Source organism: Erythrolamprus reginae, chromosome 10 (genome assembly GCF_031021105.1).
Source record: "Erythrolamprus reginae isolate rEryReg1 chromosome 10, rEryReg1.hap1, whole genome shotgun sequence".
In the NCBI taxonomy this organism is placed as follows: Eukaryota; Metazoa; Chordata; class Lepidosauria; order Squamata; family Dipsadidae; genus Erythrolamprus; species Erythrolamprus reginae.
Window position 1 is genome coordinate 1533563 of NC_091959.1, and position 18707 is coordinate 1552269.

General features: G+C 45.2%; 1 protein-coding gene across 3 annotated transcripts in view; it reads left to right on the forward strand.

Moving 5' to 3' along the window:
• The window catches only part of MTMR10 (myotubularin related protein 10), a 780230-nt gene that overhangs the window by 19802 nt on the left and 741721 nt on the right, over positions 1–18707 (forward strand). The window contains exons 6-16 of one of the 3 annotated variants that reach the window (XM_070762185.1): positions 1742–1832; positions 3731–3911; positions 4591–4678; positions 5504–5592; positions 6822–6952; positions 8701–8770; positions 9598–9668; positions 9820–9989; positions 10304–10474; positions 11445–11627; positions 12437–13742. In XM_070762185.1, coding sequence (XP_070618286.1) covers positions 1742–1832; positions 3731–3911; positions 4591–4678; positions 5504–5592; positions 6822–6952; positions 8701–8770; positions 9598–9668; positions 9820–9989; positions 10304–10474; positions 11445–11627; positions 12437–13036 — 1845 coding nt within the window. In that variant the 3' untranslated portion in view covers positions 13037–13742. Of the gene's footprint in view, positions 1–1741; positions 1833–3730; positions 3912–4590; positions 4679–5503; positions 5593–6821; positions 6953–8700; positions 8771–9597; positions 9669–9819; positions 9990–10303; positions 10475–11444; positions 11628–12436; positions 13743–18707 lie in introns of those variants that run through there. The other 2 variants (XM_070762184.1, XM_070762186.1) reach the window with 2 other exon arrangements.

The window sequence follows — 18707 nt, forward strand, 5'->3', positions numbered from 1 at the left end:
AGGATCAACTTGGCTCTGATCCTTCTTAACAACCATTTTCCTCAGGAGCAACCTGAAAGCAACTTTGATGATCAGCTGCAGGCTATTTTTAGCGAGAAGAACTAGGTCTATTCCAGAGACATCTTCTCATCTTCCCCTGTCACGTCTGTGTTTCAGCTTGCTCCAATTCTCTTGGGTCCTGGAGTGTTGCTGATGCTACTCAGGTTCCAGGCTCTGTAAACCTGGTTGAAAACAGGACGTGGTTGGTTCAATTTGGGCTTAATGGCTTCACATGACCACATTATCAAATAAACCAGGTTTAATGAAATATCAAATCTAAGCCTTATCAAAAAAGCACAACAAAGACTGTTCTTTCTGCAGCAGCTCAGGAAGCTCAAACTGCCCAAGGAGCTGCTGATCCAGTTCTACAGAGGAATCATTGAGTCTGTCATCTGCACCTCTGTCACTGTCTGGTTCGGTTCTGCAACCCAACAAGACCGACACAGACTTTGGAGGAGAATCAGAACTGCAGAACAAAACAATGGCTGCCAACCTGCCTTCCATGGAGGACCTGTAGACTGCCCGAGTCAAAAAGAGGACGGGGAAAATACTGTATTGACTGACCCCTCGCATCTTGGACACAAACTGTTCAACTCCTATCCTCAAAACGTTGCTACAGAGCCCTGCACACCAAGACAATTAGATACAAGAACAGTTCTTTCCCGAATGCCATCACTCTACTAAAGAAATAATTCCCTCAACACTGTCAGACTTTTTACTAAATCTGCACTTCTATTTCTTCTAGTTATTCTCATCATTCCTATCACCCTTTTCCTCCCACTTAGGACTGTAACTTGTTGCTTGTATCCTAAGATTTTTATTCATATTGATTGTTTCTTGATTGCTTATTTGACCCCTATGACCATCATTAAGTGTTGTACCACACGAGTCTTGACAAATGTCTCTTTTTCTTTTATGTACGCTGAGAGCATCTGCACCAAGACAAATTCCTTGTGTGTCCAATCACACTTGGCCTATTCTATTCTATTCTATTCTATTCTGATCTTTAAAAAGAGACGGGTGATTGCATGACTACGCTCCCAGAAGAGAGAGGAAAAGAGAGAGGTTGTCCACAAAGAGGGTCCAGCTGAGTGGGGTGGGACAGAGAAAGCACATTTTTTCCCCCTTTGGGTCGCTCGTAGGAAGGATAAAACAACAACCCCCAACCCTGATTCTCAGCTTGTTTCATCTGGGCCGACGAATCCTCAGAAAGTAGGAACTGAAAGTTGAAGTGGTTCCTTCCAGCCCAAGAATTTTTTTCTCCCTCCCAAGCTTCCCTTTTTTGCATCCTAAGCGCTTCAGAAAAACAAGGACATGATTAATCTGTGAAATATTTTCTCTCCCGGTAGACAGAAAAAAATGTTGACCTTTTTCCTTTTCCACGACGTACAATGGGAGCCATTGGCAGTCTTGGCCACTAATAACAAGCGGCATCCATTAAAATCCATCACAAAGGAGTTACTGTGTGCAGTTGTGAGCAGCTAACAAGTTAGCCTTTTTTGTTTCTTTTTGCAGGGTGTGTAGGGAAGGAAATCAAAGTTGTAGGCAATTCCTAGAGGCGAGTCAGATTTCTGCTGACTTTGGTGCTTGGTTTTCTGCCCCTTCTTCGTAATTTATGGCCGTGGAAATAATGCGTAAGAGGTTCTGGCTTGCTTGTTCTCACCTGGAGATCGTTTCTCTTTTTTTCTTTCCCCACCTTCAGGTGTGTCTTGCAATAGCACACTACTCACAACCGGCCGACCTCCAGCTGCTCTTTGCCTTTGAATATGTGGGCAAGAAATATCACAGTCCAGGTAAAGGGGACCTTTGGGATGCCAGGTGCAGGGAGGGGGCTGTTTTAAACTGGATCTTGGATATTAACTTGGACAGAGGTTATTTGCATGGGATCAAGAAGCCCCCTGGTTTTGTGCCCCGAATATTCTCCTTTCTATATTCTACATGAGTCTTCGGAGAGGGACGGCATACAAATCTAATTAATAATAATAATCATAATAATCATAATAATAATCATAATATATTCATCTGATTTGATAAAAGTCATGCAGAGGAAGATTTAATAGAACAGGGGTCTCCAACTTTGACAACCTTAAGACTTGTGGACTTCAACACCAAGAATTGCAGATTTGTGGACTTCAATTCTGGAAGTTGAAGTCCACAGGTCTTAAAGTTGTCATGGTTGGAGACCCCTGTAATAGAAGATAATCCCTGTAGCTCAAGGTTGAAAGTTCTTGGTGGTCTCTGGGCTTGGTGGTTTTCTTGCAAATGTTTCATAATCAAACTAGGTCATGTCACCAATGAGAATCCAACACCAGAGAGAATGCTTGATTGTCATAAATGCATTGGTTCTTTCTCTTCATGTGCCTTGGACATCTGAATAAGTATTTCTCCCTTCCCTTGGTGATAAGACTTCTCTCCTGGTGCAGAAGTGTCCCCACTGAAGATACTCCACGGTTTTTCTACTGGAGACTTATTAGATGACTCAACCACTTTCTGCCCAGATCTTGGCTATTCCTTCTGCGTTGAGTGGCCACCATCTCCACTTAGTGGTCAACCTATCAGTTAGTTCAATTTTCTAGAAATGTCTTTGGGGTGGTTGCAAGTTTTATTACTTCTAGAACTTCTCCACTGAAGACGTGACGCATGGGAGTAATGTGATTTGAATGTCACCCAATTAGTTTTGTTCTGTATTAGATGCAGATATTATAGAACAAGGGTGGGAAACAAGGGTGTATGCCTGTATACAGCTATCATGTCCCCTCTGGCCCTCCTCTTCTCAAGGCTACCCATGCCCAGTTTACGAAGAGAGACTGTGGGGACTGGGACTGGATAGCCTAGAGAAAAGGAGGGCCAGAGGGGACATGATAGCTGTATACAGGTATATGAGGGGTTGCCACAGAGAGGAGGGGGTCACTCTATTCTCCAGAGCACCAGAGGGCCAAACGAGGAACAACGGCTGGAAGCTGACCAAGGAGAGATTCAACCTAGAAGTAAGGAAGAACTTCCTGACGGTCAGAGCGATCAACCATTGGAACAACCTGCCTGCGGAGGTTGTGAACTCCCCAACTCTGGACACTTTCAAGAGGAGATTGGACTGCCACTTGACTGGGGTGCTCTAGGATTCCTGCTCAGGCAGGGGGTTGGACTTGATGACCTGCATGGTCCCTTTCAACTCTAACAATAAATAAACAGGCCCGTCCCAACTTCTAACATAAACCAGCCCAGTTCTGCCATGAAGTTATGGAAGACGTCTTTGTCCTATCAAAAACTTTGGAGAAAGTGACCTGCAAAACCAGAAAAAGGTCATAGCCCCAGACTAGGAGAAACCTGGCAACAGTTAAAGAATTGGGGAAATGTAGCCTGGTGATCAGTGCAATTAAAAAAACACCATCACCCTTACTGTGGTTTAAGGCAGGGAGAGGCAAAGTTGGCTCTTCTATGACTTGTGGACTTCAGCTCCCAGAATTCCTGAGCCAATCATACTAGCTTAGGATTTCTGGGAGTTGAAGTCCAGATGTCATAGAAGAGCCAACTTTGCTTACCCCCTGGTTTAGGTTATTTCAGTTCATTTCCTCCTCCTGTTAAAAAGCACCTCATTGAAGGTTGATCTATCTTGGTTTTTTTCCAAAATCCCGTGCTTCTGTGCTTTTCCACTCTGAAATGAAAAATACTCTCCTGGCTTTGTTTCTTCCAGCGAAAAAGGTGAATGGAATAGACCCTGGAGGAGGAGGAGGAGGAGGAGGAGGAGGTTATGGTGTCCATCATCAAACTCCCTTGTTTGAAACCTTCTCCGACTGGGATAGAGAGATCAAGCGGACGGGAGCATCCGAGTGGCGGGTCTGCTCAGTCAACGAAGGCTACATGATCTCCACCAGGTAAATCCTGATGAGAAAGTCCAAAGACGGGCTGCAAGAATGGTGGAAGGTCTTCAGCATAAAACGTATCAGGAAAGACTTCATGAACTCAATCTGTAGAGTCTGGAGGACAGAAGGAAAAGGGGGGACAGGATCGAAACATTTAAATATGTTAAAGGGTTAAATAAGGTCCAGGAGGGAAGTGTTTTTAATAGGAAAGTGAACACAAGAACAAGGGGACACAATCTGAAGTTAGTTGGGGGAAAGATCAAAAGCAACATGAGAACATATTATTTTACTGAAAGAGTAGTAGATGCTTGGAACAAACTTCCAGCAGACGTGGTTGGTCAATCCACAGTCACTGAATTTAAACATGCCTGGGATAAACATATATCCATCCTAAGATAAAATACAGGAAATAGTATAAGGGCAGACTAGATGGACCATGAGGTCTTTTTCTGCCGTCAGACTTCTATGTTTCTATGTTTCTAAAGTGGCAGGATCCGTGGGAAATATCCGTGGGAAATATATGTTCTTCCCTTGAGCAACTATTAAGAAGGAGAAAGTGTGTTTGGATGTCTTAAGACGTCTTGTAAGGCTCCTTATTTTTAAGAAGTTGGGTTGGAATTCAAAGGACCAAACTTCACACTTTTCAAAGATGTGCTTTTTGTTTTGTTTTCCCCCGTTTCCTTTCCTGAAGTCTTCCAGAATATTTTGTGGTTCCTTCTTCTCTGGCGGATCAAGATCTGAAGCTGTATTCTCACTCCTTCACCGGGCGACGGATGCCAGTAAGTGTGAAGATGATACGATGGCCGTTTCCTCCTTAAGTCACACGAGGCCGAAGGGAGGCTGGTGTATTATCAGACTGAAAGAAACGGAGGCTGGTCTGATGTGTTGGTCTTCTCCCCCCCGTGCAACCCCCCCCCCCCCCCAGAAGTTTAGTATTTTCTATCGAATTTCATTAAAAGGCATAAGCTTCTTAAATCTGTTGGGAAAGGATGCAGACAGCTTCTTGATGTTTTGACACCGTAGATCAGCGTTCCTCAATCTCGACAGCTTGAAGATGGGGTGGACTTCACACTCCCAGAATTCCTATGCTGGCTGGGGAATTACGGGAGTTGAAATCCACCTGTGGATTTCTCAATCTAGTGTTGAGAAACACACACCTAGATTAACGTCTCCAACTCTGAGGCCAACTAGGAAGACATGGAACAAAATAAAGGTGTCTTGGGATAGACCAGGGGTAGGCAGAGCTGGCTCTTCTGTGACTTGTGGACTTCAATTCCCAGAATTCCTGTGCCAATCATGCTAGCTCAAGAATTGTGGGAGTTGAAGTCCACATGTCATAGAAGAGCCAACTTTGCCTATCTCTGGGATAGACAGACAGACAGACAAAGCGGTAGCCAAGAGGGTCAAGAGATTCCTCCTCCCCCCCAACCCCAATCCAGATCTCTTTGTCCTGTTATTAAGCCCCTGAAAAACCCCCTTCCAGGGGCTCTCAGGCACTTTTTGAATCTTCTGTCTATTACAATCCTGATCCTTAAGATGCTGTGGACTTTCTCAGGGTGTGTCGTGATGTATGGAACTTAACCAGCTCTACCTTGGATTCCTAGATGTGGTGTTGGAACCATTCCAACGGGAATGCTCTGGTGAGAATGGCCCACATCAAGGACAGCCTGCAGCAACGGAAAATAGACCAACGGTAAGGATTGCGGAGGGGTGGACTTTCATTTGTCTTGTCTTCAGTCCAACTTCCTGCCCAAGCTGAGAAAGCAGAGAGACCAAACCAAACTGAGATCAACCGTGGACCAAGTTGGTGGGAAGGAAGGAAGGAAATAGGAAGAGCATTTAGACCTTTAAGACTCCTTCCTATATGTATTTTGCTTCCCCATTTTCAAATATCAAACCAAATATCTTTATTATGATCTTATAGCAATAGCATTTAGACTTCCATACCACTTCCTAGTGCTTTTACAGCCCTCTCTAAGCTGTTTACAGAATCAGCCTCTTGCCCCCAACCATCTGGGTCCTCATTTGACCCACCTGGGAAGGATGGGAGGCTGAGTCAACTTTGAGCCTACTGAGATTCGATCTGCCAAACTGCTGGCAGCCAGTGATCAGCAGAAGTAGCTTGCAGTCCTGCACTCTAACCACTATGCCACCGTTTCACATTGTTAAGTCTTCAGAGAAAGGCCAGAGAGTTGACTCAGGGTACTGAAAGTATGGTGAGATGGGGCCACTTCTCTTATCCACCGCCTGCTGTGGCCATCTGGTGCTTCCCTAACTGGGTATTTTTGGAGCCTGTGGTTGGGTGTGCCCTTGCCCACAGGATGCAGCCTGGGGAGGGAGGTGGCGCTTGCAGCTGTGCACGGGGCTGAGAAGGGGCTTTGGGGGCAGTTGTGGGCTGAAACCGTCACGAGATCATGCAGGGGATAGAAAAGGTGGAGAGAGAAAAATCCTTCTCTCTATCACACAATACTAGGATGAGGGGCCCCTCCCTAAAACTCACAGGTAAGAAAGTGAGGACAAACAAAGGGAGATGTTTCTTCACCCAGAGGGTCCTTGGTTGATGGGATTCACTTCCAGAAGAGGTCGTGACAGCTGTCAGCCTGGATAGCTTCAAGGCAGGATTAGACAGATTCATGGAGGCCAAGTGTATAATATGTGGTTATTGAAATGGATGTCCATGTGCCACCTCTACGTTGGTTGAGGCAAGCAGGGTTCCCTTGGGTCCCATTTGTTGGAGGTGAAGGGAAAGGGAGGGTCTTGCCTTCTCTTTCTGCTCAAGATCCCCCTGGACAATTGGTGGGCCACTGTGGGACACAGAAGGCTGGACTCGATGGGCTTTGGCCTGATTCAGCAGGGCTCTTCTTAGGTTCTTAGGTTCTTCTAAGAATGTCCTCGGTACGAATTCTCTTCTTTTCCTTGTAGGATTTGCAATGCCGTCACCAGAAGTCATCCGCAGAGGAGTGACGTTTACAAATCTGACTTGGACAAATGCCTGCCAAATATTCAAGAGATCCAGACGGCTTTCCTCAAACTGAAGCAGTTATGTGTGAATGGTAATGCCTTTCATACCCGGGTTGGTCCTGGCAAGCAGATTCCATGCAAAACATACTTTTCAAAAAAGGATTATTGAAATAACATGGAGCAGCATCTGGTAGCAGCCACTCTCTTATCATATGAAGTCATGGGATAAGACAGGCTACAAGAATGGTGGAAGGTCTTCAGCATAAAACCTATCAGGAAAGACTTCATGAACTCCATCTGTAGAGTCTGGAGGACAGAAGGAAAAGGGGGGACATGATCGAAACATTTAAATATGTGAAAGGGTTAAATAAGGTCCAGGAGGGAAGTGTTTTTAATAGGAAAGTGAACCCAAGAACAAGGGGCCACAAGCTGAGGTTAGTTGGGGGAAAGATCAGAAGCCACGTGAGAAAACATTATTTGACTGAAAGAATAGTAGATGCTTGGAACAAACTTCCAGCAGACGTGGTTGGTAAATCCACAGTAACTGAACTTAAACATGCCTGGGATAAACCTATATCCATCCTAAGATAAAATACAGGGAATAGTATAAGGGCAGGGTAGATGGACCAGGAGGTATTTTTCTGCGGTCAATCTTCTAGGTTTATATGAATGAGGAAGGAAGGGAGGGAGGAAAGAAAGAGAAGGAAGGAAAGGAAGAGAGGGAAGGAAGGAAGGAAAGAAAAAGAGAGAGAGAAAGAAAGAGAAGGAAGGAAGGAAGAGAAAGAAGGAAGGAAGGAAGAATCCACAGTAACTGAACTTAAACATGCCTGGGATAAACATAGATCCATCCTAAAATACAGAAAATAGTAGAAGGGCAGACAAGATGGACCAGGAGGTCTTTTTCTGCCGTCAATCTTCTATTGTTTCTATGTTTCTAAGAAGAAGAAAAGGGCTTCTTCTGCGTTTCTAAATATACACCCCAGATTATTTTTATTTCTGAAGACCCGGAGATCATAACCGCTGGATGGTTGCAGAACCTTTTCCACTTTCCTTCGTATCATCTGGGAGATAAATGTCCAGATTTGGCTCCCACCTTGGCCTAAAGTTTTAAATATCTATATACAGCATTAGTTTGTGGGCAAAACATTAATCAGGTTAATATTTACCATACCTTTGGTAGGGCTATGTTGGCTTGTCTCTGTTAGCTAAGCTATGAAACTTTCGACAACACCGAGCAGAGAATTTTAACAGAGCGTGGATGTGTGATAAAGCCAAGACACAGACATAGTTAAATAACTATTATTTACATATAAACAAAATAGAAACAATCCAGAATAAGCACGAAGCAAATACAGAATAATACGCACTGAGCAATTACAAGATCAGCACAAAGCAAAATACAATATAGATAATAAGCACAAAGCTTATACAAGCACGAAGCTTAACCACGACTCCCCCATCTCTCAGGCAAAAGTAAAGCAAGTGACTGAGCAACATAATGAGCTTTTATAGCTTCAATGAGGAAGTGACGAAACAGCCTTGAATATTAACTCTTCAAGTGCAAGTTAACTCCTTAAGCACAAGTTTGGTACAAGTGTACAATATGCAGTTTACAATGGCAATCCCTAACAACCATGCACCTTGTACTAACAGGCTACCCATAGATTTAGTTGAGAGTTCTGGAGGCGTTTGTATGCAAGCCTTAAAGGACCGTGTCCATCACTCCTCCTCGTTCATGGTTAAGCCACATGGAACCTCTTGTGCTTGGGCCGTTTTTCAAAGAGAATCCCATCACTCTATAATGCTGGTATTTGAAAATAATTCTATCTCTTTGTCTCAGAGCCTTTTGAAGAAACGGAGGAGAAGTGGCTTTCCTTGCTGGATAATTCTCGCTGGCTGGAGTACGTGAGGTAGGTAAAGAGGTCGGAATCTTTTCTCCAGGAAATCTGGGAGGACCACGTCCCACAAAAACAAAGTCAATTAAAAGAGTTAAAAGTTATACGACTTGCAAACGATCCACAGAAAGAATCTTACCTATACCAGTTGGAGAAAGACCCTAATTCCGAAAACCCAAATTTCTTTCTGGGAAATTTATTTTATTATTTATTTATTTATTTATTGGATTTGTATGCCGCCCCTCTCCGCAGACTCGGGGCGGATAACAACAATAGTGAAACATCATATAACAAGTCTAATATTTAAAATAATTTAAAAGACCCTAATTTAAAAGACAACCAAACATACACATAAACATACCATGCATAAATTGTAAAGGCCTAGGGGGAAAGAATATCTCAGTTCCCCCATGCCTGACGACAGAGGTGGGTTTTAAGGAGCTTGCGAAAGGCGAGGAGGGTGGGGGCTATTCTGATCTCTGGGGGGAGTTGGTTCCAAAGGGCCGGGGCCACCACAGAGAAGGCTCTTCCCCTGGGTCCCGCCAAATGACATTGTTTAGTCGACAGGACCCGGAGAAGGCCAACTCTGTGGGACCTAATTGGTCGCTGGGATTCATGCAGCAGAAGGCGGTCCCGGAGATATTCTGGTCCGATGCCATGAAGGGCTTTATAGGTCATAACCAACACTTTGAATTGTGACCGGAAACTGATCGGCAACCAATGCAGACTGTGGAGTGTTGGTGTGACATGGGCCTTAAAGCTTATACTTCTGGGAATTTTGTATGGTAATTAACCTGTATGTTCATCTAAGGTAATCTACATTTTGGGATCTCTTGATCTAGAATCTTCCTGAAGCTTTCTGCAGAGCTGGTGTACATGCTGGACAGCAAACACGTTTCGGTCATTTTGCAAGGTAAGCTAGTCTGCTTTGCAAAAATGTATTGATGTTCATGCAAAATCTTTATACGGCCTTAAGCATTTATAACAAAAGTAATTATTTAATTAACCGGAAATTGATGGGCAACCAATGTTTTGTGTTTAAAAACACATCTTTCCTTCCACAGAGGAAGAAGGGCGGGACCTGAGCTGCTGTGTGGCTTCCCTTATCCAAGTGATGTTGGATCCCTATTTTCGGACCATCGCTGGGTTCCAGAGCCTGATTCAGAAGGAATGGGTCATGGCTGGACATCCATTTCTGGACCGGTGCAATCACTTGAAGAAATCGGACAAAGAGGTAACAGGATGAATAATGTCCCAACTGAAAGAAATATCTAGGGATAGAGTTAGCTAGGTGTTTCTCCACCCAGAAAAGGGTAATAGCAAATAGCGTTTAGACTTATATACCGCTTCACAGTGCTTTACAGCTCTCTCTAAATGTTTACAGAATCGGCCTCTTGCCCCCAATTAATTGGGGTCCTCATTTGACCCACCACGGAAGGATGGAAGGCTGAGTCAATCTGGGGCCTACTGAGATTCGATCTGCCAAGCTGGTTTTGGTTTTGTAGTCAATTTAGGCTCATCTAACCGGCTGTCCCTTATTCCTTCTAGTCTCCTTTGTTCCTGATGTTCCTGGACTGCGTCTGGCAGTTGCTTGACCAGTACCCGTCGGCCTTTGAGTTTTCCGAAGCCTACTTGACCATATTGTACGACAGCACACGGATCTCCTTGTTTGGTACTTTCCTCTTCAATTCGCCACATCAGAGAGTGAAGCAAAGCACGGTAGGTGCAACAGACGACCGGAAGACCCTCGAGGGTCAAACCTCACCAATAAAAAGAGATGGATCAAATTGAATGGGTCCAAAGACGGGCTACAAGAATGGTGGAAGGTCTTAAGCATAAAACGTATCAGGAAAGACTTCATGAACTCAATCTGTAGAGTCTGGAGGACAGAAGGAAAAGGGGGGACAGGATCGAAACATTTAAATATGTTAAAGGGTTAAATAAGGTTCAGGAGGGAAGTGTTTTTAATAGGAAAGTGAACCCAAGAACAAGGGGACACAATCTGAGGTTAGTTGGGGGAAAGATTAGAAATCACGTGAGAAAATATGATTTGTCTGAAAGAGGAGTAGATGCTTAGAACAAACTTCCAGCAGATGTGGTTGGTAAATCCACAGGAACTGAATTTAAACATGTTTGGAATAAACATAGATCCATTGTAAGATAAAATACAGGGAATAGTATAAGGGCAGGGTAGATGGACCAGGAGGTATTTTTCTGCGGTCAATCTTCTAGGTTTCTATGAATGAGGAAGGAAGGAAGGAGGAAGGGAAGGAAGGAAGGAGGGAAGAATCCACAGGAACTGAATTTAGACATGCCTGGGATAAACATAGATCCATCCTTAGATAAAATACAGGGGATAGTATAAGGGCAGACTAGATGGACCATGAAGTTTTTAAGATGTTGGATAACCATTTTTCTGTAGCAGTATAGGGCTTCCTGCCTAAGCAGGGGGTGGGACTAGAAGACCTTCAAGGTCCCTTCCAATTCTGTTGTTTTTATTATTAAAAAAAACCCTCTGCACATGCACAGAGGGTGAATGTGAAGCGGTAGGGAAGGTAAGTTGAAACTCACCCTTGGCACAAAACCTTTTGTGCTGTGAAGTTGACATGGCCAGGCTTTGCTTTTAACCTTTCTCGATCTTAAGAGAGGACTTAAATCTTTCGACATCTCTCCATTTGGTTGCTTCCAGGAATTTGCCATCAGCAAAAATATTCAGCTGGGTGACGAGAAAGGCCTGAGATTTCCTTCCGTTTGGGATTGGGCCCTTCAGCTCACGCCCCGGGAACGCCTGCTCTTCCACAACCCCCTGTACATCGGGAAGAGCACGCCGTGTGTGTGCAACGGGAGCATGAAAGGCTTTAAGCGGTCAAAGGTAAGAAAGGGGCGAAGGGGCTGACCCACGGGACACCAATTTAGGCAAGACTCTCTCCTTCCTGTTCTTTCCGGACGGGACAACGATCAGAAATAAAGAATCACACGCGCTCTTCAAAATTTGATCGTAGGCAAAATCTATTGGTAAAACCAGTCATGCGAGACTAATCTCATTGATTTCTTTGACTATGTCACAAAGGTGTTGGATCAAGGTGGTGCGGTGGATATTGCCTACCTGGACTTCAGCAAAGCCTTTGATACGGTTCCACATAAAGAGCTGATAGATAAATTAGTGAAGATTGGACTTAATCCCTGGATAGTTCAGTGGATTTCAAGCTGGCTGAAGCATAGACATCAGAGAGTTATTGTTAATGGCGAGTATTCTGAGCAGAGTCAGGTTACAAGCGGTGTGCCACAAGGGTCTGTTCTGGGTCCTATTCTTTTTAATATGTTTGTGAGTGACATAGGGGAAGGGGACACAAGAACAAGGGGACACAATCTGAAGTTAGTTGGGGGAAAGATCAAAAGCAACATGAGAAAATATTATTTGACTGAAAGAGGAGTAGATGCTTGGAACAAACTTCCAGCAGACGTGGTAGATAAATCCACAGTAACTGAATTTAAACATGCCTGGGATAAACATAGATCCATCCTAAGATAAAATACAGAAAATAGTATAAGGGCAGACGAGATGGACCAGGAGGTCTTCTTCTGCCGTCAGTCTTCTATGTTTCTATGTAACATGAATCCATCATAATCTGGTGCAATGGGGAACTCAACCCCCTTTCATCCCCCCCTTTTGCCCCCCAGAAGAACTACAGCTCCACCCTCCGAGGCTTCCCATCTTCCCTCAAGAACGGCATCATCAGCGACCAGGACTTCTTCCCCCGGAGGAACTCCCTGATCCTCAAACTCAAGCCCGACTTCCTCCATCACCTGGACCACACGCCCAACGGCATGGAGCAGTATTTCCGGGACTGGTTCTCCAAGCCAGCGGACCTCCACGGTGTCCTCCTACCCCGCTTGTCCGGGACGCAGATCAAACTCTGGAAACTCTGCTACTTCCGCTGGATCCCGGAGGCCCAGATCAAGCGCGGCGGCTTCATCACCGCCTTCCACAAAATCTCTCTGTTGGCCGACGAGGTGGAATCCTTGAGCCGCCGCTTGAGGCAACACAACGGCAGCCCGCCGGTGTTGGCCAACGTATCCGAGCAGGACCAGAGCCGGCTGTATTTCCGAGCCCGCGGGCCCAGCGACGGCCCCGCCACGCCCGACTTCCTCTCTTCCTCTTTTCCGTTCTCCCCTGTGGGAAACCTTTGCCGGCGCAGTATCCTGGGCACGCCCCTGAGCAAATTCTTGAGCGGTGCCAAAATCTGGTTGTCCACCGAAACCCTTGCCAACGAAGAGTAGCGCTAGGAGCGGGAGAAGAAGAAACGGCGGTCTTAGCTCGACACCGCTAGCCTGACTCTATAAGACCACGCTGATGTTTTTGCACAAAGTATTTAAAGGCAAACTCCTCGTTGTTTTTCATAATGCACAGAATATTATTATTATTATTGTTTTTGTTCCGTTTTAACGTTGCAGCCGATCCGTTGAGGGGTCTTGTCTTAGTTCCCCTCCCCGGGATTCTTCCTGAAGTCGATTCACCCTCCCGATAACACCCGTAGATCCAAAGTTGGGCTCGTTGTTTTGTCTCTGTTTGTGAGGTTTCCTCTTTTGGAGTTGCAGCTTTCTGAAACCTGCAGCTTGACCAGAGGGACGGAGGAAGAGAAACAGCAAAAGAAAAAAAAGAGAGAGAGATATTTGCAGGGTGACTAACCATTACAAAATACCAGAGCAATATTGTTCTAGCGGTAGAACAATCTCACGATGATTTCAGAGTTCACATTGCTGTGAATTCCAGCCAGAATTTTTACTCTTCCATTGAAGTAAATTAAATTTAAATTTATTCCTCCCTTTTGGTCATCGCGGTTACGTTTGGCCCCCATGTAGGCTTTGAGGTTGCCTTGTAGTTTACAAAAATCTGCCTCCCGAATTGCGTACACTGCCAATGAGTTGATGCTGGTGGGACGACCGGGGTCTCTTAGCTGATTCAAATCAAGAAACAACAACAAAACTAACTGGGGGAAAAAAGTCTTACGGCTTTAACCTAGTTAAAAACGGTAAAGAGAAACAACTGCCCATATGGGCTCCAGATATGGTACTTTGAGACCCTTCTTATCAGCATGTATGCAAAAAAACAACGTTTTTTATTAACACTAGCCTTAAAAGTGCCTTTTCTTGCATTGACATAGTATTTGCCCGGAACTCAGTTACATTCATTTGATAAGCTAACATCCTGCCTCTTGATGGTGTATCCTTCATAGTGATTTCTGGAGGTTTCTTTAAGCCAGGAAAAGAAATCTTAACTGACAACGCGTTGAGTATTACTGACTCTCTAAATGGGCCTTGAAACGAGGTTGGTTAGAATCAGTATTCTTGGGAGGAAATATTGTTTTATATACTGCTCAAAAAAAATAAAGGGAACCCTCCAAGAACCCATCCTAGATCTGAATGAATGACATATTCTCATTGAATAATTTGTTCTGTGCAAAGTTGAATGTGCACAAGAGCAGGTGGAATTGACTGTCCATCAGTGTTGCCTCCTAAGTGGACAGTTTGATTTCACAGAAGTTTGACTTACTTGGAGTTATATTGTATTGTTTAAGTGTTCCCTTTATTTTTTTTTGAACAACGTATATAGTTATAGACTCCTTTTTGGGTGGGTGGGTTACAGTTCAGTGTTCGTCTACCTTGGCTACTTTTAAGATGGTGGGGTTCAACTCCCAGAAGGGCTGGGGAGTGCTGAGAGTTGGAAGCCCCCCTCCTGTCTTCAAGTCGCCAAGGATGAGAAACACCGATTTTGGTTGACTTCAACCAAGATGGTTGGTTGAATTCTTTTCAGGAGGGTGGGGGAAAGGGGCTCGATCGCAGAATCTATGGGGTGATGTACAACCTGGGGGGATTTTAAGAGGGCTTGGGGCAATCTGGACATGTCAGGGGATCATCAGGTCATGTGTCTTGTCCAAGCAGGTAGACATTTGTTTTCAGAGATGGTTCTGCTGATGGAAGATGGGCAACCTAGCCTGTTTTGTGAAATGGATAGAAAGTGACTTCCGATGAGCTCCATTGGGAGAAGACGACACCACCAGTGGTTCCCATATTTGAGATACTGGTGACAAATAGCACATAGGGCAGTGTTTCCCAACCTTGGCCACTTGAAGATATCTGGACTTCAACTCCCAGAATTCCCCAGCCAGCGAATGCTGGCTGGGGAATTCTGGGAGTTGAAGTCCAGATATCTTCAAGTGGTCAAGGTTGGGAAACACTGAGAGTGTTCTACTGTTTGGGACAAGGAAGGAAGGGATCCTGTTTGACCCCCTCCCCACATGCCTTGTGTGGGACAGTCTGGGAATTGAGTGTGCCATATGCAACCCGTCTCACTGACCACCATTGAATTATTGACCGATTATTAAGTCTGTTAAAAATCAAATAATGACCTACTCCCCTACCATCCCCAGGGTTCTACAGTGGGTCAACCCAGCTGCTGACCCGTCAAGGACATTAATTATGTAACTGAAGTCTTCATCTTAATCACCTTCAGCGAAGCAAACGTTTTAATTTTCCTACTGTTGAGTTTCTTGCCTCCAGGATTTTCCGTAGGGGCGGGAGAACCCGACTCCTTTTTAACTAAGCTGACTTTCTTACGGATTCTCTACTTAACGCTTCGTAGTCTTAACCGGCATTTCAGATGTTTCAAATTTTGCTAATTAAAGCGGGACGAGTATATATATATTTTGCAAAAAATAAAAATAAAAATCAACCAACGGTAACTACGTTAAGGTGATTTAACTTTTTGAGATGTGTATTGTACCAACCCCCCTGACCCTCTTTTTAACAGGAATTTTTAAATTGTACATTTTTGTAACATGTGACTTTAAAAGAAAAACTTGTGGGATGGCGGAACTTTTACCTTTAAAATAGTTAACCTGATCAAATGGGAAGAAAAGGCTTTGTGTGATGATGTTGTGTGAAGCAAATATAGATTAACTACAGTTAGGAAGACTGTGGTTACCCATGTCAGTATGTCTGTTAAGATGATTTGGCAGGAAAGAAGAGGCCTCGTTGGAATAGGCATTATTTACTGTTAGGTCATTGTGCTTAGCAGTCGAACGTGACATGATGGTCTTGGACCATAGAATCTTAATTAGTCTTAAGTGAAAATACCTCTTTGACGTGAACGTGGTGATCAGAAATGAAGGGAAGTTGGGAACCTGTTGGACTTTCAGATGGTCTAAATTGACCATCTTTAGCCCCCCGATGGGATGTGTGGATGAGGACTTCTAACCATGCAACTTTTAAGAAGTGGACTTCAACTTCCAGAATTCCCCAGCCCACTTTTGGGAGTTGACGTCTAGACATCTTAAAAACGGTTCATGGTTGGGAAACCTTGGCCTAGAAGTTGTTGGGCTTGGCAACCGTTAAAGCCTCCACAAATCCTGTCCTTTTCCTGGGCATGAATTGGGTCTCCTCTGACGGCGTCCAGATGTGTTCGTCCAACTCTCAAAACTTCCCTGAGCTGACCCACCTGATTGCAGTAGCTCTGCCAGTGCCTTGGTGTGCCACGTGGAGATATTGAGAAGATGAGCTAGGTTGGTTGATTGAGGTGGATGGATGGATGGATGCTCCTTCGATAGGACAAAATGGTCCTTACCCCCAAAGAAGGGGTAAGGAGTCCCAGAAGATAGTAGAGCTCGTCTCGAGGTTTTAAAGCCCAAGGTAGACTTGAGAAACAAGGACCAGCTGCTTCGAGACCAGGAATGGTCTGTTGGTCCACCTGGCTCTTGTCTTACCTTCTGCCAACTTGTGAACTTAAAGTAGGGTTGGGGGACACCAGTGAGCAGCCCCCATAGCTTACTCTTTTTCAAAGCAGGTACTTTCCACGGTGATGTTTTTTGTAACTGCGCAAGAGATGGTTATTTTTGTATGTTTGTTTAATAGCAAAAGGGCTGCTTGAGCTGGAAGGGGGGCGGTTGCTGTAATTAAACCGTGTAAAAATAATAATTGAAAAAAACACCCAGCACTTTTGATACTGTCAAGTAGATTTTAACTGCTGTGTGCCGGAAGTTGATTGTGGGTGGGTGGTTTTTTTCCCCCATGGGTGTATAATTTTCTTTTCAGCAATCCTAAAGATGTGTTTCACTCTGGGCAGAAGGTCCATCCCTTCAATTCTGCTGCTTTTGCGTGTCCTTCCTTTAAATTGTGGCTTTTTTTAAAAAAAAGTGTATTTTAAAAGTCAAACATGCTTGACTTTTTTTTTAAGGAAAGTAAATTAAACCATCAGGAAAGTGAAAATCTGTGACTGTCGATGAAAATGGGACTGGAGAGAAATCCCATTTTTTAATGCTTTAGGACAGGGGCAAAGTTGGCTCTTCTACGATTTATGGACTTCGACTCCCAGAATTCCTCAGCCAATCACGCTAGCTTAGGAATTCTGGAAATTGAAGTCCACATGTCCTAGAAGAGCCAACTTTGCCTCCTCCTGCTTTAGGAAGACTAAAGCAGAGGCCACTTTAATGGACTTCAACTCCCAGAATTCCTCAGCCAGCATGAGAGGAAAAGGACTGGCTGGGGAAATTCTGGGAGTTGAAGTCCACGGGTCTTAAAATTGGACACCCCTCATCTAAAGTATGGATGGTCCTAAGCAAGGGTCAGCCCGAGCACAGCAGAACTGACAAGGAGAGCCTCCTTCCATCGGCCATAATGTATGGAATTGCAAATAAATGAGACTTAATAAAAACCAACCTGCCCTCTTCCTCGTCTGGGACTTTTTTCTGTTGAAATTTAACACCAGCTTCTGGCGAAACCATTATTATTATTATTATTATTATTATTTATTAGATTTGTATGCTGCCCCTCTGTGAAGACTTGGGTCATGTGACAGCTGGAGGCTTAAACGGTGACCATAAACTCCTTTCCTTTCCTTTCCCTGGTTAGAATGCAGCTACTTCATTGTCCACCACCAGCAGTTTGATTCCGACAGGCTCCAAGTGGACTCTGCCTTCCGAGGTGCGTAAAACGAGGACTCAGATCGTTGGGGGCAAGAGGCTGACTTTGTAAACCGCTTAGAAAGGGCGGCAAGGTATATAAGCAGTACAGTGATCCCCCGGGTATTGCGAGGGTTCCGTTCCAGGACCCCTCGCAATGACCGGTTTTTCGCGAAGTAGCGCTGCGGAAGTAAAAACACCATCTGCGCATGCGCAGATGGTGTTTTTACTTCCGCAGCAGCGAGGAGCCGAAGATTGGGGTTTCCCCACCACCCACGCAAACTCCTCGCTGCCGCTCGCCCGCTCTTCGCCCGCCCACGCCGTTCGCTCGCGCCGCTTCCCAGCTGAGTCCTGAAGCCAATTCGCTTCAGGACTCAGCTGGGAATGAACGGCGTGGGCGGGCGAAGAGCGGGCGGGCGCGCGGGCAGACAGGCGGCGGACAAGCCGTTCGCTCGCGCCGCTCGCTCGCACCGCTTCCCAGCTGAGTCCTGAAGCCAATTCGCTTCAGGACTCAGCTGGGAAGCGGCGAGAATGAACGGCGTGGGCGGGCGAAGGGCGGGCGGGCGGCAGCGAGGAGTTTGCGTGGGCGGTGGGGAAACTCCTCGCTGATGCCCGCCGCTCGCCCTCCCGCCAGCAAGAGGGGGAAGACCTAGGGAAGCCGCCCAGCAGCTGATCTGCCCGGCGCCATCTACGCATGCGTGCCCATAGAAAAAAGGGCGCGCATGCACAGATGGTGTTTTTACTTCCGGGTTGCAAAATCGCCATATAGCCGTTTCGCAATGATCGGGATCGCAATACCCGGGGGATCACTGTATATAAGTCCTCAACGCTATTGCTATCTTCCTTTCCTTCCTCCATTCCCTTCCCAGTGGTTGGAGTGCAGGATTGGGCGGCTAACCCACCGCTTGTCAGGAGTTCGATTCTGACCAGCTCAAGATTGATTCAGCCTTCCATCTTTCAGGTCATTAAAATGAGGACCCAGATTATAGAGGGTA